General features: G+C 34.2%; 2 protein-coding genes across 2 annotated transcripts; both read left to right on the top strand.

Moving 5' to 3' along the window:
• Positions 1–2,365: 2,365 nt before the first annotated feature.
• LOC120129999 lies at positions 2,366–6,241 on the top strand. Its single transcript, XM_039147363.1, has 4 exons — positions 2,366–2,376; positions 4,728–5,544; positions 5,685–5,954; positions 6,009–6,241. The coding sequence occupies exons 2-4, from the start codon at positions 5,295–5,297 to the stop codon at positions 6,239–6,241; spliced, it is 753 nt and encodes a 250-aa protein (XP_039003294.1). The 5' UTR covers positions 2,366–2,376; positions 4,728–5,294.
• Positions 6,238–7,205, top strand: LOC120129998. The gene is made up of 3 exons (XM_039147362.1): positions 6,238–6,444; positions 6,542–6,884; positions 6,970–7,205. Exons 1-3 carry the CDS (start codon positions 6,238–6,240, stop codon positions 7,203–7,205), a joined length of 786 nt encoding a protein of 261 aa, XP_039003293.1.
• The last annotated feature ends 18,834 nt before the right edge of the window (positions 7,206–26,039 follow it).

Below are 26,039 nucleotides of genomic sequence, written 5' to 3'. Positions count from 1 at the left end.
CTTAGTAAAGTTTTAACGAGGTACAATTAGATAGTGGACATCCAAAGGGAAATGTTATGAATATATTATGTGGATGTCATTATTACTCCTATTAGTTAATGTAACTTTTAGCATTTTTCAATGAATTGAGAAGATGAAATGCTAAAGGATTTGACTCTTCACATGTATTATAATTATTAGATAACATTCCTCACCCATATATATATATATATATATATATATATATATATAGTTCATATACTCATCAAAATAAGAAAAATATTAATACATTTATCTTTATTTTCTCTCCCCATATGTCTCCTTTATTTTAAAACACTATCAAATTGATATATTATTAAAGCAAAAGCAATGAACAAACCTTAATCCATGAGATCTACCCCAGTTTTACCGCTTCCCAAGCTAAGATATTCCTCCACGCGGCGATATTCAATAAAGACAGAACCTTATCTATTAATGAAATGTAATACGACAAATTCAGAGCCCACTCGCAACTCCAAAATACTTGGATCACCGACCTTTATCGGTTTAATGTTCGATTGAGTCGAGTTAAAAAAATTAAATTATTTAGGTTGATGAATCTTATTTTATAATTTGAACTTCATTTACACTTTTTTAAGTCAGGTCAAGTTTATAAAATTTGATTCAAGTTTTCGAGTTTCTGTTTAAATTTAATTGTAAATATTTATAATATTATGATATTATCTGATTCTAATTTAAATATTTTTTTATAACCATATATATATATTTTTTCATATGTAATATACATATATCATACAGAGTCGAATAAGAAGAGGGATTCGACTCAAACTTAAAACCATTCCATTAATTACTAAAAATTTTGAGTTATTCGAGTTGTATTTTATAACTCGATTTAAACTTGAATTTTTTTAGTTGAGTTTGTACAATTACAACTCGGAGTCAATTCAAATCAGTTAAACAAATTAATTTTTAATATTTTAAGTCAAATCTAGTTTTACTCGCCTACCGTACTTGTCTGCTTGGACCGAGCTTACCACTATACGCTCCGTAAACATACCGTCTGTCGAGCACTACTGGTGAGTAGACAGCAATTCAATGAAATACAGCGAGTAGCCTGACTCGTTTAAGTTTTCAAAGAATCGCCAAAACTGGCCGTTTGAAAATTTGAATTCAAATCGCGCCAGAACTGGCCCTTGAACATTTGAGTTCAAACCGTCGATTTCCAAGCCACTATTTTACCACAAAACGAACAACATTCGTAAACGTTGAAAATCTGTTGCTACAGTTCTACTTCAGCAGCTTTCCTCCATGGAAAACAAATTAGTATTTTGTTTTTAACTAAAAAATGGATTTCTAGTAATATTTCCCTTTGATTTTCTTTTCTTAATTATTGTTAAGAGATGGATTTTCATGGCATGAAGAGAAAGGAACTGCCGGCGTTGTGTAAAAAGCACGGCGTCCCCGCGAATTTAACCAACCGTGAAATGGCGGATCGTTCGGCCTCCATATTTAAGGTACCGTCTCTGTCATATATTTTTCTAAAAAAATTCATTGACTGTCAATTGGGAACCGAATCTATGAATTAAGGCTAAATCTCGATCATGTGAAGAATTTCATGTAACTAGTTTAGATTATGTAGAGACGGACTGTTTTGAGTTTCTCCAATGCTTTTCTTTATATCAATAGATCTTAAAGTAATTTCAAACGGGAAGCATTGAATTCTAACTTTTGGTGATGGAATTTGATTTTCAATGCTTTATTGCTCTTAAGGATTACAAGTTAGAAGTTTAAACACGATTATTATTATTATTTTCTACTACTGGCCTTCATTGAAGCAACAGAAAAATAAAACCCGAATAGAAAAAGTAAACAATGTTTTTGAACCGCTCGACTAAACTGCCTATTTAAATTTTATGAACAAAAACAATACACTTGCTTTGGTATTACATTTCGTTAACTTTAAACAATTATGTCTCTTTTTCGTTAATTGATTTACTTTGGAGATAAAAAATAGAAGCAAGTTGCACAATAAATATTTGTGGTTCAAAGGTTTAATTCAATAATTATATTTAAGTGACTCAATTATTTTGTATGTTCATCCCTGTTTCAAACAGGAAAGCGAAGATCCTGTTTCGTCAGCGGAGTTGAGCTCTAATCCAGAAGAAATATTGAGTGAAGATAAAGCTATTGCTGTCAAAAAACAGATAAAGAAAGTCAGGTTTAGTCTATGTTGCACGGATACGAATACGGGGACGGATACGGGGATGGGGACGGAAAACGGTAATTTTTAAAATTACAGGGTACGAAGACGGCAAGGGTACGACATATAAAATAATTTTAAAATTATAAATATATATTTTAGAATAACTCATGTAAAATTTATTTTATATAATTTATGTATTAAATAATAATATTTTAGAATAACTCAAGTAAAAGGCGAATAATAATATTTTATATAATATGTTCTAAGTACATTATAAAATGATAACCATGTGCTTCCATGATCAAAAGCTATGTTCAGCCGTATGTACTAGAAAAATGAAAACCAATATAGAAAGCAACTAATGTGTATTGAGTAGTCATGTAACCTTGAAGGTATACAAGACATTGCATCAAAAGTTACAAAAAAAAAGAATCTTGATAGTTCCAATACATACACACGTATTTATAATTATATATATGCTCCATGGTTCAGTTGTTTAAGACACAATAGTGTGGTGAACAACTCTTTTTTAGACTCGTGAGTTGTGAATATTTATAAATTCTATCCATAGTTTTATACCTTCAGAACACGCATGTTGTTAAAGTGAAAACGAAACAGAATATTACTAAATTCTAAATCTCCTTGAAACTAAAATATTAAAAAAAAGAAAAAATTATGAATTCCCAAGTGAAGCCTGAAGTCTGCAATAGCAAGTCAGCCAACATAATCAATAAATTTCAGAAATATGTGCACAATTATGTTCTTAAAACAGTACAACTTAAACATCTTATATTTATGCCTTCACAGGTTCTTTCACTTCCTCGCGTTGTAAAGGTTTCAGATTTGGTTTCCATTTTGCAAAGCAATAAACATAACGGCTTTCCCGTAAGCTAAACTTCCATATTACTTGTTTTTTAGTTAAATATCAGCAATTTTGAAGCTTGTTTAATTTCACCCTACCTAGGCGATTGATCACTCGAGAAATGGAGAACCATTTGTCATCGGAGACTGTAGATATTGGCACAAAAAAGATACAGCTAGAAACAGTTGCTGGCGATTGCTGTCGAAAAGCTCAAGAAGCAGAAGCAATTGTTGCCGAAAGCTCCAGCCTTCAATTAGGTTATGCTTTTCTTTTTTTTTTATTGTAAAATGACGGAAATATCCCGGGGACGCATGTGAAAGTCACATGCCGTCCCCGAAACGTCTCCAAGATTCTGTGAAACGTTCCCGGCGTCGTTCAGCCGTACCCGCTACCATGGAACGTTCTCGGTACGTACCCCAGCCGTCCCCGTGTCGTCCCCGTACCGGGGACGTATCAGGTACTTCAAACGGCACAAGTTTGCCGTCCCCGTGCTTCCTTGGGTTTAGTCTTGACAATCAAACCATCGAGTACGAGGTTTCTGTCTATCGGCAGCCTAGAAGGTCTAGGAGGCAAACGTTGTCCAATAATCCTGACCAGGTAATTGAAAATACTGTAAGTGAAGATATTAAAAGGTTATCAGAATAATCCATGGCTTCTTCGCCTCCTTATGGGAGAAAGAAAGGGAAAGGAGGCAAGAAGATTAAAGATGCCGAGGTGGTGGCTAATATCGGTGATTTGGAGGGTTTAGAATTGGGTCAAAAAGAAGATGTCAAGAACGGTCTTTATAAGGTTACTGGTGGGTTAAGCGGGAGACAGTTAAGAAGTAAGAAGAATGTGACTCAGGAAGATTCAAAGAAGATAAGGAACGACAGAGGAAGTGACGAGGCTCATCTGTTGGATGAAAGTTCTGAAGGCAAAAATTGCCCAAAGCAGTCAACGAGGAATACTAGAAAACGAGATCAGGGTGTGGCAGTCAACAGTGACGTGGGAAAGGTTGAAGTTGTTTCTAGGGTGACTCGACAGTCTAGGGCACAATCTAAAGATGAAGTTTCTATGGTTAAAAATGAAGTTAAAATAGTTGAGGTAAAGGATGGGAATGAAACAGAGAAGCCTTTGAGATGAACAAAACGTAATTCAGAAAAAGTTAGTGATAGAAGTGTTGCATCTGTGAAAAGTGATGCTCTGGTAACAAAGGTTCAAGAATAATCTGAAAGAGATGTTGCACTCGTGGAACCTCCAGAATGTTTAAGGAGACATTCTTCCAGGCAAAAATCTGGTGTATCTCAAAGTGGTAAGGGGGGAAATAAGGGGGAATTTCCAAAAGAGGAGGCCAGAAAACGAAGCAGGACTGCTGAATTGGAAGCTATTCTGGAAGATAGTAGTGAGGTTGAGAGGGACAAGTATTCGGTTACTTCACAACAGCAAGCTCCCTTGAGGAGGAGCAGGCGCAAGACTGTGATTATTACTCCTCCAGCTGCCAAGTTGGCAAATAAGGAAGATATTGGTGAAATGGAGCACTTAATAACACCGCTTCTAGAGAAAGGCACGACCAAAGAATTGGATGTTATTGAGGAAGATGGTAGTGAGGTTAATAGGGCCAAGTATGCCGTGACTTCACAACATCAAGCCCTCTTGAGGAGGGGCAGGCGCAAGACCGGGATTCTTATTGCTCCAGCTGCTGAGTTGGCAAATAAGGAAGATCAAATTGCTGTTGCCGAAAGTGACCGGGGAGTTAAGCAGCAAGTGCAAGAGCCTATTTTGGAAGAATAAGAAACTTCTGCTCGTGAGCATCATCCAATGAAGCAGAAACCCCAAAGAAGATCCAGACATATTACTTCTAAAATTGCCTCTATTGCACCTCCTAATTCAACAGCTAAAGGCGTCAAGAAGAAACGGCAAAGCAAGTCTAGAATGGAGATTGTAGAAGAGGAAGTTGCACCTACTGAGAGTCTTCCATCTCCTAAAGAATTACCAGCTGGAAAGGATGGACAATTTGTTGTGTCAGAATGTGCACGAGATAAAAATAATCTTGATTTGGACGTTAGCAAAAAGGTTGTCAACAGCGGTGATGCATGCTCTAACAAAAGGAGAAAGGAATTGAGAATGAATTCTGGAGCAAAGCAGTATGGGTTTACAGAGGCCTCTCCTATATTTCTTAACATGGAGGAAGACAAGGATTCTACTGAAAATATGGAGGAAAATATTACTGCATCACCTGTGAAGTTGGTAGGCTCTTCTAAAGACTAAGAAATGAAGCAGTCTGCTCACAAATCTGTGGTGGTCTATGAGAAGGAAGACAACTTAGTAAAAGATGTCGTAGAGAATTTAGTCAGTGGCAACAATATTGAGAGTGAAGTGCATTGCATGTCAAGTCAGACTGTCAATAAAACATGTGTATTGGGTGATGTTAACGGGTCGGACCTCAAACACTTGAAATATGAAAGCGAGGGTAGTCAAGGGGTGGATTATTCTCTGATAACCTTTCCAGTTGAAAGTCATGGTGGGCCAAATTCCCAACTTTCCCTCCTCTGTTCTGTTTTCAAAAATTTAATCCTTAATGACATTTTTTCTATTCTTGAATTCATTTGTTTGACTATCTTGAAAATAAAATAGCTAGAACTTTAAAATGCTGTGTTTCAGGAAATGAAGTGTCTGATCAAGAAATGAAGGAAGATATAAATTTACTGGACGCACATTTTTCACATGAATCTTTGGTTGTTTACAAGGAGGATAGAGCCCTTGTGGAAAGTGAGGTCCAGGTTGATGCTGATGACAGTGAAATGGGAGCTGTTATAGACTCTAATGGGGTTAAATCTAGGCTGGTAGAGTTTGAAAGTAATGTTATCAACATGGATGAGATAACTTCTGGAGACAATGGTCATTCATTGGCTGATCAAAGAGATCTTATAGGTGGGTGGTGAGTGAATTTCGTTTTGATCTATGCCTTCCTTCAATTGGAGAAAGAATTGGAGACAGAGCTATTAGGTGGTGAAAACACTAACTTCGTGAGTGATGACGCCACTGCTGCTATAAGTAGAATTCCTTTGGGAGAGACTAGGACCATACTGGAATTAAAAGATACCAATGTCACTGTTGCTGAATCCGTCAAGAAGGAAGGTTTTGACATTAATAGAACTAGTGAAATTACTCGTTTGAAGAGTGAATTAGAAAATTTCCTGAAGAAAGCTGAAAAATGAATGCTATTTATGTCTCACATAGAGAAGGGATTCCACACATAGAGTGTTCAGTTGAGGCTGCTGAAAACAAAGAGAGTAGTGCACAATCTCATTATGCTATTGCTGAAACCGATGCTCAAAAGGTACTTGAAATCCAGCAGAGCTCTTATAGCAACATTGTTACCCCAGGAAATTCATTTGGACCTACACCAGGAAACCAATGTGTGTGAAAATTCTTTACTTTCCTTCTATAGGTATAAGTTCTATAGAATGCATAATTTTCACGGGTTGCTTTTTTAGTCTTCTTTTTCTTCATTGCAGTCGAAGATACGTATAGGGTTGAAGCTGCTGATGCAGCAAGAAGAGGGATGTATGTATGATCAAGAAAAGAGTGAAGATCCAAATCCAGGAAATACACCCTGTATTCATGAATCTGTATTAGTACGTAAGGAGAATACTGGATTGGTGAAAAATGCTGAAGAGAAAAGGATACATGATGATTATTTTGAAAATGAGTCTTCCCCGTCCTCAAATAGAACAGGTGATGTTGATGATTCTAACTTGGTTGAATCTGGAATGCTGGGTTCTGAAAGCAGAGGTAGCAAAGCCGTTTGTTCTGAGATAGCTTCTCTAGCTGATGTTTTTTCTTCTGCTAGCCATGCTGGTGAGTGACTTGATGTGCTTTTGATGTTATAAATAAACTGTAAAAACTCAAATTTCGTAGTTACTCGGTACTTGATAATTTACAGGTAAAACTTCAAGTCGTATGGAGCTTAAGAAGGTATTGGAGATGCAAGAACCTTCAGGAAACATGAACTCTATAAACTATAATATGGATGCTGAAGGAATCAATAATCTAGTCGTTGAGGATCAAATAAAAGAGAAATTAGAAAATGGCAACATGACTATTTCTGACTCAGTTGAGGAGGTAATTTTCAATGATCTCCTGAATGAACTTGGTAAAAGTATTGGTTTGAAGAGATGATCAGAAATTCCCTTGAAGACATCTGAAAAATTGAGTGCTACTATGTTTTCTAATGGAGAACGAATTATACTCACAGAGAGTGTAACACCCTAATTCGTACCCGACCCAGATACGAGTTCGAAATGTCACATTGACTTTTCAAACTTTGACTCTTAAAGAAAATCAAGGAAATTTTGTACTTTCATTAAAATAAAAGCTGTTAACTTACAAAAGTTTGACCAGAATAATACAAAATCGATTAGAGTATTCGTAATTAACAAATTGTTTACATACCAACATACTAAATACAACAAAACACATACTTTGCCAATTACTTCTGATCTAATCTTCTAGTAGTGATGTTGTCCTTGCCACTCTTAATTCTGATCTTCTTGTTTCTTGGTACCTACGTGTAAACCATTTACACGCTAAGTCACAGACTTAGTGAGACATAAAATGAACATATAACAATAAATTCATTAACATGCACTACTATTAATCCATAATGACATTGCAATGTACATGTATTTACTAAACTATGAAATATATAATTATGATGTGCACAAGTGAACTTTAACTTCTTATAATAATTTTCATTCAATATATCTTTGGATGCCCATGTACATTATTGAGAACAGAAGGTACATGATTACACTGAGATTGTGCACAAATGCTGTCACCATAGCTCGAATAAATTCCTACTAGGGCACTGAAAACTTGTCCCAAAGAACCACTATGTCTCGAAGGACCACTGATAATCCCTCGACTCTTGGCATGCCAATTATATACCTACAACTCTTATATTATATAACATGGGCTTAAATATGATTACATTACACATTTTCATATACACATTGCTCACTTCTCATATAAACATACCATTCACTTCACATGAACACATATGATCACTTTGCTTATTATTCATACCTGAATTTGTTCTCTTATAATTGCATACATTCAATATATATTATATTAAAGCATTTAAAAGATATGCAAATACTTATTATAACCATAACATATGCAAGTATATAAAAAGGAAATCATAACATCTAATATAGGAAATAAACTTGTCGCAAGTCTTATTTCCATTGAACTCTATCTATAGGATGTACTCACCTTAGCCACACTTGATTCGTATCAATACTAGCACTTTATCTCGCTCTCGACCGTTTCTAATCCTTCGATTGTTCCGTAACGAGATTACGTTCAATATCTATATAAACATACATTGATCCATATAAATATTCTAATTGACATACTCTAAAATTTCATTTCTTAGACTAAAGGAAAGGCAAAACTTCATTTTCTATTTAAACTGGTATCGGTACCCCCTATAGGGTATCGATACATCCCTTAACTGAGGTATCAGTACCATGCTTAGATATCGATACCCATGTTGCATTCTTTAAAATTTTCGTTCAAAAGTAGTATTGATACCCTCCTTAAGGTATTGGTACCCTTGATATCGATACTATTCTTCAAGGTATCAGTACCCTTTGAATTCATTCCTTAAAATTTACTCTTGAGGTATCGGTACCTGTTGAATGGGCACCGATACCCCTAGCCCAAAAATCACATTTTAAGCACGAAAATCATTTCATTCCAGCTCAAACACTTCCTATATCATCTACTTTCATATTCTTAACTTACATACACATGCTTAAACTTATTAATACTCATTTATCACATCTTTAACCTCAAAATCCTATCATTTACATAGAATTCAAGAATCAAACTCAATTTCCAACATGTTCTAATTCCAATTCTAACACTTCTTATTCCTTAATTTCACCAATGAAAAGTCAAATTTAGTCTTGAAATCTAATTAATACTTTTCTATCAAGATTTCACTTATTAACTTCATTTCTTTAATCCTTCCTATACCTTTCATCTTGTTGTTTTGAGACAAATTTAAGCTTTCCTTAAGCTTAAATATCTCTTCATAATCAAAACCAAACTTAAATTTCAACTAATTATCAACTAATGAGAAATCTCACCTTTGCTTGGCTCTCATGTATGATGGAAGGAAGAAGGAGCAGAGAACTTTGAAACAACTTTTTGCCTTCTTTTCCTCTTCCACGTGGGTTAATATAAACCCATCCAAATTTTAATTATTTCCTTACTCTAAATACCATTTTGTCCTTTAATTCATTCTTCTTTGTAATTTATCCTTCAATTCTAAAATTTTTATAATTTAGTCACCGTTGAAAACATTTTGATGTTTCGATATAACAAATTAAGTGTTATTGAATTTTAAGATTTTATAATCATTTTAAGTATATTCGATTAAATTATTCGAATATCAAAATATTACTCCAAGTCTTTCAAATGTCAATTTCAATCCTTACTTAAGTGTAAAATTGTGCTTTAATCTTAAAATATTTTTCAAAACTAATTTTACAAAGTATTTCTAGCCTTGATCGAGCCAAAAACAATTTTTAGATAGAAGGGCTTCGAGAAAAACAGATTGCCCAGAGGGTACCGATACCCCTCATAGGGTATCGATACCCCTATACAAGTTTTAGCTCCGAGAAAAACAAAATGCTCTATGGGTACCGATACCCCTAGTCATTTAACGATAGAAATATTTGAATTTTACACTGCAGGTACCGATACCCATTGAAGAGGTACCCATACCCCATGCTCCCAGCAGCCTTTTTCTAGAGGGTTTTCACACTATAACGGTTCTAACATCACCCAAATGATTCACAACGGCTAGAATCAATCCAAGGTGTATTTAAACAAGTTTTGAAGCCATTGATCAATAAGAATTCATTGAGAAACAAGAGAGAAAGCATTAAACATCAAGTTTGTGCATTTCAAGCCAATTTTCCTTCAATATTCATTTCGTTTTCAAGAACACATATTGTGCTCATTTGTAATCATCTTTGAGTTTTCTTTTCTTGTTCTAGAATTGTGCAAACACATTGTATTGTAAGGTTTTTCTGTAAGTTTGCAAAATTTGTATTGCTCTCTTTGGGAGAGAGTGTTCTCAAGAATTTGGGGTATAATTCTTGAGGGATTTATAAGGTTACTCTTTGTCCTTAAAAGAAAGACAAATTAGTGAATTTGTGGAAAATGCTTATTGTGGAAAATCCTTAATGTGGATAGCTAAGGTAGTGGACGTAGACCTTGGTTGAGAAAGTCGAACCACTTTAAATGGATGTGCAATTATTTTCTATTTTCTGCAAAAGCTTCTACCAAAATTTTAATTGGCAATTCACCTCCTCTTGGCTATTTCGTCGATCGATTAACTCAACAATTAGTATCAGAGCCTCACTCATTTAAAGGTTTAATCGCCTCTTGAGTCGATTCGGGAAGAGTTATATCGATATTCAAGTCATCAAACTTCGACCTTGGTCTTGATTCAATGCCCATCAACAAGCCTCATTTCTTTAATAGAGCTAATTATGCTTATTGGAATAATAGAATGAGATACTTCATTCAAGAAAGTGATATGAGAGCATGAAATATCATAGAAGACGAATACTTCATTCATTCCACTCATTCAAGATTGTGGAGTGAAGCAGAGATAAGAATGTTCCAGCTCAACTCAAAGGCTATCCATATTATTTTTTGTACTCTTGGACCAGATGAATACAAAAGAGTTTCATCTTGTACAACCACCAATAAGATATGAGATAAAATACAAGCCACTCATGAAGGCACAAACAAGGTAAAAAAATCTAAAATTAGTCTTCTAACTCATAGCTATGAAAATTTCAGGATGAACCCAGATGAAGATATCAAGGCTATGACAGATAGATTTTCAACGATTGTCAATGGTCTCAAATCATATGGAAAGTTCATTCCAAACGAGAAACCTGTGAAGAAGTTAGTTTACTCTCTTCCAAAATCTTGGCAATAAAAAAAGACGACGATCATCGAGGCTAAAAACTTTAAATCCTTGACCCTCGATGAGCTTATTGGTTCTCTCCTCCCGCATGAAATGATGCTTCAAGATGAGGTAGACCTCGAGAAAAGATATGAGCCAAAGAAGGAGAGGAGAAGAAGAAAAATTCTGGAATTACGCTCAAATCCACGAAAAATGAAAGTGTTTTGGATGAAGATGATGATGACGAGGAAATGGCATTATTTTCCAAACAGTTCAGAAAACTGATGAAGCCTAACCGAGGAAGAAAATTCAAACGTAATGAAGGCTTCAAAAATGAACTAAAAGAGAAAGACCCGATCATTTGCTACGAATACAAAAAGCCGGGGCATGTCAAATACGATTGCCCATAATTAAAGAAAAATGGTCAATCCAAGAAGAAACATAAGGTACACGTGGCTACATGGAGCGATTATGAAGCTTCCGATGAAGAGGAACAAGAAGTAGCAAACTTGTGCTCGTTGGCTTTCGGGGAGGATTCTCAGGTAACCTCTAGCTCATTTAATTACGAAGATTATTCTTTTGATGAGCTATTAGAGGAATATACTGGGTTGGCTTCGGATTATGAGATTATTTTTAAAATACAAAAATGATATTTCAAAATTGAAAAACGAAAATAATCTCATATTTAAAACCAACATTGATCTTGAAAGTAAGGTCAAAGAATTGCAAATCAAATTAGATGAATTTAAAAAGAAAATACTGATTTACATAACTATTTTCAAGAGTGAATGATGATCATCAAAAGAAAATTGATGATCTTAAAGCTTATTTTGATAAACAAAACATTTTGAAAATGGAGAAAGTTCAAAATCTAACTTTATTAGAAAAAGTTTTAAAAACTACAATCATAGAGGTCCCTGAAGAACCTCTAATGGAAAAATCGTTAGAAGTATATGAGTTCCTAAAGAACTCATTACTATTAAAGATAAGAATATCCTACACAAATGGATACCCAAGGGGACTAGAATTTTAGAAACTAATTAATATGGACCCAAAAGAAATTGGGTACCAAAAATAAAAATTAATCTATGTTTGTAGGGAAATAAGCATTGCTAAGGCATGTGAAACAAGTTCAAACTCATGGTACCTTGATAGTGGATACTCAAGACACATGACCGGACACAAGAGCCGGTTCATCGAGCTTAACAATAAAAATGGAGGAGAGGTGACTTTTTGTGATAATTCAAAAGGTAACATTGAAGGTATATGTACTATAGGTAATACATCTTCCATACAAATTAAAGATGTTTTATATGTGAATGGGTTAAAGCATAATCTATTGAGTATTAGTCAATTTTGCGATAAAGGATACAATGTTTTATTTTAAACAAATGGTTGTAAAGTTATTGACATTGCATCTAATCGGATTATGCTTGTTGGTCATAGAATATGAAACATTTACATGGTGCATTTAGATTCTATTAATATGACTAATTTATGCCTAGTTGTTAAGGATGAACATGATAGTTGGTTATGGCATAGGAGACTAGGACATACTAGCATGAGTGTTTTACAAAGAATAATTCAAGGAGATTTAGTAAGAGGGTTGTCAAAGATAAAATTTGATAAAAATAAAATATGAAATGCTTGTTCTAAAGGAAAACATCAAAGAGCTTCCTTTAAGTCCATTAATGACGTATCAACTAGTAGAGTATTACAATTGATCCATATAGATCTTTTTGAGCCAATTAGAACTATTAGCTTGGGTGGAAAACAATATTACTTTGTATTGATAGATGACTATTATAGATATACTTGGGTTCTATTTTTAAGTACTAAAGATGAAGCATTATAAAAATTCATCACGTTTTCAAAAGTAATCCAAAATGAAAAAGTTTACTCCATAACTAGTGCTAGGAGTGATCATGGTACTGAATTTGAAAATCTTGGATTTACTGATTTTTATAATTCTAATGGTATTAGTCATAATTTTTTAGCTCCGAGAACCCCTCAACAAAATAGAGTTGTTGAGAGGAAAAATCGAACTTTAGAAGAAATGGTTAGAACAATGCTTTGTGAAAACAATTTGCCAAAATATTTTTGGGCAAAAGCCACAAATACCGCTTGTTATGTTATAAACCGAGTAATACAATTGATCCATATAGATCTTTTTGAGCCAATTAGAACTATTAGCTTGGGTGGAAAACAATATTACTTTGTATTGATAGATGACTATTCTAGATATACTTGGGTTCTATTTTTAAGTACTAAAGATGAAGCATTATAAAAATTCATCACGTTTTCAAAAGTAATCCAAAATGAAAAAGGTTACTCCATAACTAGTGCTAGGAGTGATCATGGTACTGAATTTGAAAATCTTGGATTTACTGATTTTTGTAATTCTAATGGTATTAGTCATAATTTTTTAGCTCCGAGAACCCCTCAACAAAATAGAGTTGTTGAGAGGAAAAATTGAACTTTAGAAGAAATGGTTAGAACCATGCTTTGTGAAAATAATTTGCCAAAATATTTTTGGGCAAAAGCCACAAATACCGCTTGTTATGTTATAAACCGAGTAATGATTAGGCCAATTTTAAAGAAAACTACATATGAACTTTTCAAAAATAAAAATCCTAACATTAGTTATTTTCATCCTTTTGGATGTAAATGTTTTATTTTAAACAACGGTAAAGAAAATCTTGGAAAATTTGTTGCTAAAAGTGATAAAGGAATTTTTCTGGGTTATTCCTTAAATTCTAAAGCTTATCGAGTATTTAATAAAAGAACTTTTGTGGTAGAAGAGTCTATACATGTTGTTTTCGATGATAATCCCCTTCCGAGGAAGGATTCTTGTGTTGATTATGACGTAGGTATTGTAAAAACAAATGACATTAGACATGATGTTGGAGAACCATCATCAAAGGAAGAAACAAAAGATGAGGAAACGCATGATGTTCTCGAGAATTCAACCATTGAAGAAAGGGAAGTCTCTTACGCAAGAAAATACAACTATGTTAAGGATGGTGAGATAATAGGTGATTCATCCAAAGGGGTAACAACTCGATCTTCTCTTAGAAATATATGTAATTATGTTGTATTTATTTCATGCATAGAGACTAAGAATATCAAAGAAGCATTAGATGATGAAAATTGAATTTTGGCTATGCAAGAAGAATTAAATCAATTTGAGAGAAGTAAAGTATGGACATTAGTTGAAAGGCCTAGTAATAAATCTACTATAGGTACTAGATGGGTATTTAGGAATAAACTTGATGAAAGTGGTAATATAGTGAGAAATAAGGCTAGACTTGTTGCTCAAGGCTATACTCAAGAAGAGGGCATAGACTATGATTAAACATACGCTCCCGTAGCTAGGATGGAAGCAATTAAAATATTATTAGCATTTGTATTTTTTAATAAATTTAAATTATATCAAATGGATGTTAAAAGTGCATTTTTAAATGGTTTTATAAAAGAAGAAGTGTATGTGGAACAACCTCATGGTTTTGAAGATTCAAAATTTCCAGATTATGTTTTTAAATTGAAAAAAGCGCTTTATGGTTTAAAGCAAGCTCCTAGATCTTGGTATGAAAGATTGTCAAATTTTTTAATTGAAAAAGGTTTTTCAAAAGGGAAGGTTGACACTACATTATTTTTAAATCATAAATGTAAAGATTTATTAGTAATTCAAATTTATGTTAATGATATTATATTTGGTTCCACTAATGATACTCTTTTCCAAGAATTTTCTAAGCTAATGTAGAGTGAATTCGAGATGAGCATGATGTGAGAGCTCTCATTTTTCTTGAGACTCCAAATCAAGCAAAAAAAGATGGCATATTCATCAATCAAGCAAAATACGTCAAGGATATACTCAAGAAGTTTGGATTAGAAAATAAGAAACCTCATGCCATTCCAATGAGCTCATTTACAAAGCTTGACAAAGATCAAAGAGGTAAATGTGTGGATGTTAAATTGTATAGCTCAATGATTGGCTCTTTGCTTTATCTAACCGCAAGTAGACCAGACATTATGTTTAGTGTTTGCTTATATGCTAGATTTCAATCATGCCCTAAGGAATCACATTTACTAGATGTTAAGAGAATCTTTAGATACCTTAAGGACACTCCTAGTTTAGGACTTTGGTATCCTAGAGACTCTAGCTTTAGCTTGCATGCCTTCTCTGATGTAGATTATGGAGGATGCAAAATAGATAAGAAAAGCACCTCCGGTACTTGTCAATTCCTAGGAAATATGTTGATTTCATAGTTTCAAAGAAACAAAATTGTGTTGCATTATCTACCACTAAAGCAGAATACATTTCAGCCGGTAGTTGTTCTGCACAAGATTTATGGATAAAACAATAACTTTTAGATTATGGAATTGAAGTTAGTACCATACCTATCAAGAGTGACAATACTAGTGCTATTTGTCTTACTAAGAATCTCATCCAACACTCTAGAACTAAGCACATTGAAATTAGACATTATTTCATTAGAGATCATGTTGCTAAAGAAGATAAAGTTCTAGAATTTGTTGATACTTTGCACCAATTAGCTGATATTTTTACAAAACCTTTAGATAAAGAAAGATTTTGGACACTTAGGAGAGAATTAGGTTTGACCAACCTACCTTGATTTAGTGTTTAAAATAATTTTAGCACTTTTAAATTAAAATTGAAAAATGCTTATAAAAATAATATTTTTGATTGCATTCGTTGCTAATAGTTGGGGGAGTTTATGATCTTTGGAGAAAATTAATTGTATGTTCAAATAATATTTAAGGATAGATTTGATTGATTGAACATAGTTAATTTTCGTAATATGAGTTGTCAATACCACTAGAGTAAATTAATTTAGCATTTTGAGTGTTTAAATACAGATTTTTAACTTTTCTGTGCACTAGGTAGCGATACCCCTTCAACGTGTATCGATACCCCCTTTGAATGTGTATCGATACCACCTATGAGGGTACCGATACCCCCTGTCGGGACTAGTCTCTTAAATCCCCAAAATTAACATTTTTGCAAAACCTTCTCCTCATCTCTCTCTCGCCGTTCACTCCCTTTCTCACTCTCATCTCTACTTTGCCCAAAATCAATGGTTTCAAGTCAGATTTGATTCATTTTTCATCTCCTAATCCTGCTAGCATCATCAAAATCGTGCAAAAATCATCACATTCCTCTCAATCTGAAAATTTTCAAGGTATTTTCCTAAAACCACTAGTTTATTATTTTTTGAACTTAGGACTAGTTTTGATTAGTTCTAGGTTGAACTATATATCGGGCATTGATTATATGATGTTTCTAAACTAGATTCTAAAACCAATTTCATCAAAAACACAAGATTTGATCAAAAATTTTGAAATAAAAAAATTGTTTTGATTTTAAAATTGTTGTTATTGATTTAATTATGTTGTTTTTGAAAACTACATATTGATTTTCAAACATAGTTTTCAAAATTGCCTATTAGGATTATTTTAGAGAACCTTGAAATATTGAGTACTTATTTGAGTTTTGGGAATTGATTGTATTGCATACATATGTTTTAAAATTGCAGATATATATCATATTCCGATTTCTTGAACCATGTCTCATAAACGCCCTAGGACATCATTTAGTCGTTCAAACTGACCACCAAATCGACCTCCAAATCCATCTCCAATCCAACCACAAAATCCTAATCCTGATGATTCTGAAATGACAATTCGAAACTTGTGCTTCAACGAACTTGGCCGTAGGGATAACCTTTACCATATGTTTGTTTATCTTTTCGAGTCTTATAAAATTCTGGAAGAACATATTACTTCTCTTCGAGCTATGGTAAAAATGAACTTTAGATATCTTCCTACCCTTCAAGCTTGGAAATTTGATAAACTTTTTCAACTCGAACCAGTAGTTTACCAACAACTTGATCGAATTTTCTATTCAAATGTTGTTTATATCCAAAACCAAGCTAGAACCGAAACAATAGGAATTTGATCCTATCTTCTAGGTCAATTCCTTTATATTGACTCGGATTACATAACTAACGCATTTGGTTTAGATAATATCGGTTTAGATAATGAAAAGGAAGTAAGAGGTACTCCTTACAAGGTCAAGTCGAGTGCGAGTGTGTTAGATCAGCATGATGATCATTTTCTCCATCTGATAATCTCTTGGTGGTTTAGACCATCCGGAGGTAAATACTCCAGTTTTAGAGCTTTAGACCTTTGGTGGATACATTGTATCCAAAATAATAAGAAAATAAAACTACCTTAAATTATCTTTTCTGAACTCGTTGAAACCGTAAACCTTGTCCTTAATAAGAAAGTTTGTGAAACTCTAGTTTACGGTTATCTTCTGAGTAACCTATTTATCAAAGCCCAGCTTAGAGTTCGGCTTGATGTAGACATCCCTCTAAAAAAATGAAACCAATCTTACATCTTTAAAGAAATCATGATGGAAGAAGGATAATGATCAAGGGGTTCGATCCCCTGAGAAAACACAGGGAGCTAGTTCTTCACGAGCTCCACCTGCACCGGATGCGGACGATGATCCAGAGCTTTAACAACTTATACAAGATATCGACGATATCGACGATGAGCCGACACAATAAGAAAGTCAAATATCTCCATACTTCCAATTGTTTATGGAGACATTGGATATGAGGTTTGTATCTTTAGAGTCCTACTTGACTGCCATGGGGACTCAATATTTGGAGATTCAATAAGAGATTCGAGCTACCCGCGAAACAATGAATAATCAATTCAATGTTGTGAATGATAGACTCGATACGCTTACACGAGATGTGGGTAATATATGGGCACATCTATCTCATCCCGATCCTCCTGCGGATGCTTGAACTTCACTTGCTAGTTTTCTTAGGTTGAATCATAATGGATCCTAACATTGTCTTTAAAACATTTTGAATATTTGGATTTGTTTGAATTTGTGTTTTTGGATTTTGGATGTTTGAATTGTTTGTTTGGATGTTTATTTTGGTTTGAATGATATATAAATGGTTACTAGTTATTTGAGCTTCATTTTAATTATTTTTTTATTTTGCATCATTTAGACACATTTGACCAATTACCATTACACATTATCTATGAATATTGATTTATAGAACTAATGATTAACCTTTCTCTTAATTGTGATCTTAGCAGCTTAAAGCTATATCTATAAATATCAATTGGCTAATTTTTTTCACAAACCTGGTTTAAAAAGTTTTAGAGTCTTTTTGATTTAACAAAAAGGGGGAGTAATTTTTAATTTTCAAAATTGGTTTTAAAAATGATTTCAAAGAAAAAATTAAAATTACTTAAATGTTTTGTTATATCAAAAAGGAGTAGATTGTTGAAAACATTTTGATGTTTCGATATAAAAAATTAAGTGTTATTGAATTTTAAGATTTTATAATCATTTTAAGTATATTCGATTAAATTATTCGAATATCAAAATATTACTCCCCTATGCAAGTTTTGGCTCCAAGAAAAACAAAATGCTCTATGCGTACCGATACCCCCTTGTAGGTACTGATACCCCTAGTCATTTAACGCTCGAAATATTTAAATTTTACACTGTAGGTATTGATACCCCACGCTCTCAGCAGCCTTTTTCTAGAGGGTTTTCACACTACAACGGCTCTAACATCACCCAAATGATTTAAAACGACTAGAATCAATCCAAGTTGAATTTAAACAAGTTCTGAAGCCATTGATCAACAATAATTGATTGAGAAACAAGAGAGAAAGCATTAAACATTAAGTTTGTGTATTTCAAGCTAATTTTCCTTCAATATTCATTTTGCTTTGAAGAACACATATTGTGCTCATTTGTAATCATCTTTGAGTGTTCTTTTATTGTTCTAGAATTGTGCAAACACATTGCCTTGTGAGAGTTTTCTGAAAGTTTACAAAATTTGTATTGTTCTCTTTGGGAGAGTGTTTTCAAGAATTTGGGGTATAATTCTTGAGAGATTTGTAAGGTTACTCTTTGTCCTCAAAAGAAAGACAAATTAGTGAATTTGTGGAAAATCCTTAGTGTGGATAGCTAAGGTAGTGGACATAGACTTTGGTTGAGAAAGTCGAACCACTCTAAATCGCTGTGCAATTATTTTCTATTTTCTACAAAAACTTCCACCAAGATTTTAATTGTCAATTCACCCCCTCTTGGCTATTTCGTCGATCGATTAACTCAACAGTCACTAACTCGGTATGGAGGATGTTACAAATCTCCCCCTTAAGAAAATTCGTCATCGAATTTTTAATGGGCAAAGAGATGGGGGTACTGATTCCTTATATCCTCTTCACGCTCCCACGTTGCTTCCTCTATCTTATGATTCCTCCACAACACTTTGACCAATGGAATAGTCTTATTCCTTAGTTGTTTAACCTCATGGGCTAAGATTTGGACTGATTCTTCCTCATAAGTTAAGTTCGGTTGCACTTTGAACTCTTCTGGTGTCACTGTATGGGAGGGATGAGATCGATACTTCCGAAGCATTGAAACATGAAAGGCATCATGGATCTTCTCCATTTCAGGTGGCAAAGCTAGTTGATATGCCACTGGTCCCACTCTTTTAACAATCTCATAGGGTCCAATGAACCTGAGACTAAGATTTCCCTTACGTCCAAATCTACCTACGATCGCCCAGATTGAATCTCTTTTGTTTGGAGTTAAAGGCAACCCCGTCACAAAATCCATCTTTACATTCTCCCATTTCCACTGAGGAATGGACATTGGTTGCAACAGTCCTGACATAACCTAATGCTCAGATTTAACTTGCTGGCAAGTCAAGCACTTAGATACGAATTTCGTAATGTTCTTCTTCATTCCAGGCCACCAATATCGACTCTTGAGATCCATATACATTTTGTTTCCTCCAGGATACATAGTCAATGGACTACAATGAGCTTCCAATAACAATTATTCCTTTAACTCATCATCATTTGGAATTACTAATCTCCCTTGATAATACAAGTTTCCATCATACTTGATCTCATAATCTTTTATCTCATCGTTCTTTACTTGCTGCAGCTTCTTCAGACACTTTTCATCTTTTTCTTGCAATTATTTAATTCGATCTAGCCATGATGGCTTGAGAGTCAATTCCACACATATTGCACCGTCTCTAGTTAATGATAGTCGGGCATCTAAAGCTCGCAAGGCTACAAACATTTTTCGACTTAAGGAATCCACTACAACATTTGTTTTTCCCCTGATGGAAATCAATTACCACATCGTAATCCTTGAGAAATTCCACCCATCTTCTATGTATTAAATTTAACTCCTTCTAAGTCATCAGGTACTTTAAACTCTTATAATCAGTATACAAATAACAAAATTCACCGTATAAGTAGTGATGCCAAATCCATTATGGGACCATCACTATAAACTACGAAGTTCTTGACAGACTCGGGTTGAACTAATACTTGACATTCTGTTAAAATATTCTTTAACATTTCAAAACTCCCTTGACACTCCGTAATCCAAGCAAATTTTACCTATTTCCTTAACAACATAATTAGGGGTAACACTATCATCGAAAAGTTTTTAACAAACCTTCGATAATAACCAGCTAACCCCAAAAAACTTCAAACTTCTGATATATTCTTTGGAACTTCCCACTCCAGAATAACTTTAATCTTTTGGGGATCCACTCGAATTCCTTCTGCAGAAATTACACGTCCAAGGAATATCACTTCGTTCAACCAGAATTCACATTTGGATAGTTTAGCATATATTTGCTTACCTCGCAAAATCTATAAAACTATCTTCAAGTGCGAATTATGATCTTTCTCGGACTTCGAGTACACCAAAATATCGTCAATGAACATCACTATGAACTGATCAAAATAGGGTTGAAATATCATGCTCATGAGATCCATGAAAGCAGCACGTGAAATGGTTACTCCGAATGGCATCACATTGAATTCATAATGTCCATATCTCGTTCAAAAAGTTGTCTTCGGAATATCTTTCACATGAATCTTCAATTGATGATAACCGGAACATAGATCAATCTTTGAGAACACCGAAGCTCATTTTAACTGATCGAACAAATCATCAATTAGGGGGAGTGTATACTTATTCTTGATGATCACCTTATTGAGCTACATATAATCAATGCAAAGACGCATTGAACCATCTTTCTTCTTGACAAACAAAACTGGAGTTCCCCGCAGTGATACACTTTGTCTAATAAACCCTTTATCCAACAGTTCTTGTAATTAAATCTTTAATTCTTGTAACTTTTTTGGGGCCATTCTATATGGTGCCATTGCAATGGGCGCTGTTCCAGACATTATCTCAATTTGAAATTCTACGTCTCTGTCCGGAGGTAAACCAGGTAATTCTGCAGGAAATACATTAGGGAACTCTCTAACTATGAGAATTTCTTCAATCCCCTTCTCTTTAGCTCTAACATCCAACACATTAGTAATGAACCCCTGACATCCCTCAAGCAGTAACTTCTTTGCTAACAATACTAATATCGCATTTACTATGGATTCTTCTCTTTAGCTCTAACATCCAACACATTAGTAATGAACCCCTGACATCCCTCAAGCAGTAACTTCTTTGCTAACAATACTAATATCGCATTTACTAATGGATTCCATCATTCACTAAATACAATAACTTCCACACCTTCTAAATTTCTCAATATGACCCATTTCAGTCTATAGTTAACGTTAGCATAGTAATGATATAACCAATCTATTCCCATATTACTTCAAATTCGACGAAATGTAATTCCATCAGATTAGAAGGGACTTTAATTCCCTGAATCTATATGGTACACCCTCGACATACCATATTTACTCGAGCACTGTGCCCTAACGGATTCATTAATGTCACCTCACTGCTAATAGCTTCTAACTGAATGTTCAATTCCCTCACTAGCCTACTACTAATGTAAGAATAGGTATACCCAGAATTAATTAGTACTAAAACACTCTTGTCATACAACTAAAAGATATCTATTATTATCTCCAGGTCATCTCAGTCCTCAATAGTCTTGAGATTATATACTCGAGCTGTTGAGCATATCTCCTGTTAAGCAGAGGACTCTAGCTGACTTCTTCCTCTACCTCTACTTCTTACACTCTGAGTCGTAGAAGAAGACCTCTCTGGCTATGTAGATTCACCATCTATAATAAGACAATCCCGGATAAAATATCCGGTGTCACCAAGAAGCACCCGTTCTTTTCGATGTCTGAACTCTCGGATCTCCAAACCTCTCATTCTGAGCTCTTTCCAGAGCTTTGTCATGGTTAACTTCTTCTAGAAACAAAGATAGGTTCAACACATTCAGCATTTCTTTTAGTCTTGGATGCAGTCCTTCTACGAACCAATCACAAGCATCATTCTCAGTTGAATAAGCTCGGCAGCAAAGTGGATCAACTTGTCAAACTCACACTAGTACTCATATACTGTGCAAATCAATTACTTCAGATTCATAAACTCTTGCTTCATCTATCGGATAAACTGATCTCCGATGTACTTATGCTTGAATTTCACTAAAAACAAGGACAAAGTTACTTGATCACTAGTCATTCTCAGTGTAACATTAGTCCCCCAAATCCTTGCTTGCCCTCTAAGTAAGAAAACCACTCCATCTAACTTCTCCAAATCGAAAGAATGAAGTCCCTTAAACATGATTTTCACGTCATTGAACCAAAGGTCCACAGCAATAGAACATTCTTCAGCTTCACCTCTAAACTCTTGTGCTCATAAACCCTTTAACCCCTTCGCAACATTCATTCTCAGAGTTGAAGTAGCAGGAGGTTAGAAACATGCCAATACATCATCCAATATCCGGAAGAACGTATCTTGATCACTCACAGACACTCCAGAAGATGTTTGTTCTTCACCTTGCATGGCCAGGGCTGGAGAATTACTACTCTCAACGGCCTTATCATCTCTCACTTCATTTCTAGAATTATCATGTCCGAACATCTATTAAAACATAACAATATCATTCTATTAGCAAAAAAACATATTTACTATTATATCAGATCAGAAGTTCTCACCATCATGTTGGCATGTACACATTATAAGACACTCTAGACTTCGATTTTTGCCAAGAATCGACTAAACCGTAGCTCTGATACCATTAAATATAAAACCTCCAACCCGTACCCGGCCCGGATACGAGTCTGAGGTGTCACATTGACTTTTTAAACTTTGACTCTTAAAGAAAATCAAGGAAATTTTGAACTTTCATTAAATTAAAAATTGTTAACTTACAAAAGTTTGACCAGAACAATACAAAATCAATAAGAGCATTATTAATTAACAAATTATTTACATGCCAACACACTAAATACAACAAAACACATACTTTGCCAATTACATGTGATCTGATCTTCTAGTAGTGATGTTGTCCTTGCCACTCCTAATTCTGATCTTCTTATTTCTTGGTAGCTACGTGTAAATCACTTACACGCTATGTCACAGACTTAGTGAGGCATAAAATGAACATATAACATTAAATTCATGAACATACACTACTATTAATCCATAATGACATTGCAATGTACATATATTTACTAAACTATGACATATATAATTATGATGTGCACAAGTGAACTTTAACTTCATATAATAATTTTCATTCAATTTATCTTTGGATTCCCATGTACATTATTGAGAACAGAATGTACGTAAGCACACTGAGGTAGTGCACAAATGCTGTCACCACAGCTCAATAAAAATTCCTACTAGGGGCACTGAAAACTTGTCCCGAATAACTACTATGTCCCGAACGACCACTGATAATCCCTCGACTCTTGGCAAGCCAATTATACCTACAGCTCTCATATTATATAACATGGGCTTAAATATGATTACATTACACATTTTCATAAACACATTACTCACTTCTCATATAAACATACCATTCACTTCACATTAACACATATGATCACTTTGCTTATTATTCATACCTGGATTTGTTCTCTTATAATTGCATACATTCAATATATATTATATTAAAGCATTTAAAAGATATGCAAATACTTATTATAACCATGACATATGCATGTATATAAGAAGGAAATCATAACATCTAATATAGGAAATAGACTTGTCGCAAGTCTTATTTCCATTGAACTCTATCTATAGGATGCACTTACCTTAGCCATACTTGATTCGTATCAACACTAGCACTTTATCTCTCTCTCGACCGTTTCTAATCCTTCGATTGTTCCATAACAAGATTACGTTCAGTATCTACATAAATATAAAATGATCCATATCAGTATTCTAATTGACATACTCTAAAATTTCATTTCTTAGACTAAAGGAAAGACAAAACTTCATTTTCTATTTAAACTGGTATCGGTACCCCTATAGGGTATCAATACATCCCTTAACTGAGGCATCGGTACCATGCCTAGGTATCGATACCCATGTTGCATTCTGTAAAATTTTCATTCAAAAGTGGTATCGATACCCTCCTTAAAGTATCGGTACCCTTGGTATCGATACTGTTCTTCAAGGTATCGGTACTCTTGAATTTCTTCCTTAAACTCTTGAGGTATCGATACCTGTTGAATGGTTACCGATACCCCTAGCCCATAAATCACATTTTAATCACGAAAATCACTTCATTAAAGCTCAAACACTTCCTATATCATCTCCTTTCATATTCTTAACGTACATACACATGCTTAAACTCATTAATACTCATTTATCACATCTTTAACCTTAAAATCCTATCATTTACATGGAATTCGAGAATCACACTCAATTTCCAACATGTTCTAATTCCAATTCTACACTTCATATTCCTTAATTCCACTAATGAAAAGTCATATTTAGTCTTGAAATCTAATTGATGCTTTTCTATCAATATTTCACTTATTCACTTCATTTCTTTAATCATTCTTATACCTTTCATCTTGTTGTTTTAAGACAAATTAAGCTTTCCTGAAGCTTAAGTATCACTTCATAATCAAAACCAAACTTAAATTTCAACTAATTATCAAATAATGAGAAATTTCACCTTTGTTTGGCTCTCACGTATGAAGGAAGGAAGAAAGAGAAGAGAACTCTGGAACAACTTTTTACCTTTCTTTCCTCTTCCACGTGTTTTAATATAAACCCATCAAAATTTTAATTATTTCCTTACTCTAATAACCATTTTGTCCTTTAATCCTTTTCTTTGTAATTTGATCCTACACAACATTCCCATATAAGTCCTTTAAATATTTAATTATTATGCTTTAGTCACCGAATTCTAAAGTTTTATAATTTAGTCACTAATCTGGTATAGAGGATGTTATAAATCTCCCCTTAAGAAAATTCATCCTCAAATTTTCAATGGGCAAAGAGATGGTCGTACTGATTCCTCATGTCCTCTGCACGCTCCCATTTTGCTTCCTCTATCTTATAATTCCTCCACAACACTTTGACCAATGGAATAGTCTTATTCCTTAGTTGTTTAACCTTGTGATCTAAAATTTGGACCGGTTCTTCCTCATAAGTTAAGTCCGGTTGCACTTCGATATCTTCTGGTGTCACTATATGGGAGGGATCAGATCGATACTTTCGAATAATTGAAACATGAAAGACATCAAGGATATTCTCCATTTCAGGTGGCAAAGCTAGTTTATATGCCACAAGTCTCACTCTTTTAACAATCTCATAGGGTCAAATGAACCTGGGACTAAGCTTTCCCTTACGTCTAAATCTCAAAACCTTCTTCCAATGAGATACTTTTAGAAACATTTTATCTCTAATTTGATATTCTATCTCCTTCCTCTTTAGGTCTGCATATGATTTCTGTCTATCAGTTGCTGCTTTGTGGTTACTTTGAATCACTTGGACTTTTTCTTCCACTTTCTGAATCAACTCAAGAATGAGAACTTCTCTATCTTTAATCTCGAACCAATTCAAGGGCGTACGACATCTTCTTCCATAAAGAGCTTTATATGGAGCCATTTTGATGCTTGACTAATAACTATTGTTGTACGCAAATTCAGCAAGTGGTAAGTATCTTTCCCACTATCATTTGAACTCGATAACACAAGCT

Source organism: Hibiscus syriacus, unplaced genomic scaffold (genome assembly GCF_006381635.1).
Source record: "Hibiscus syriacus cultivar Baekdansim isolate YM2019G1 unplaced genomic scaffold, ASM638163v2 tig00110505_pilon, whole genome shotgun sequence".
NCBI lineage: Eukaryota > Viridiplantae > Streptophyta > Magnoliopsida > Malvales > Malvaceae > Hibiscus > Hibiscus syriacus.
The sequence above is the reverse complement of the archived record's forward strand: the minus strand, read 5'-3'. Positions and strand labels throughout refer to the sequence as shown.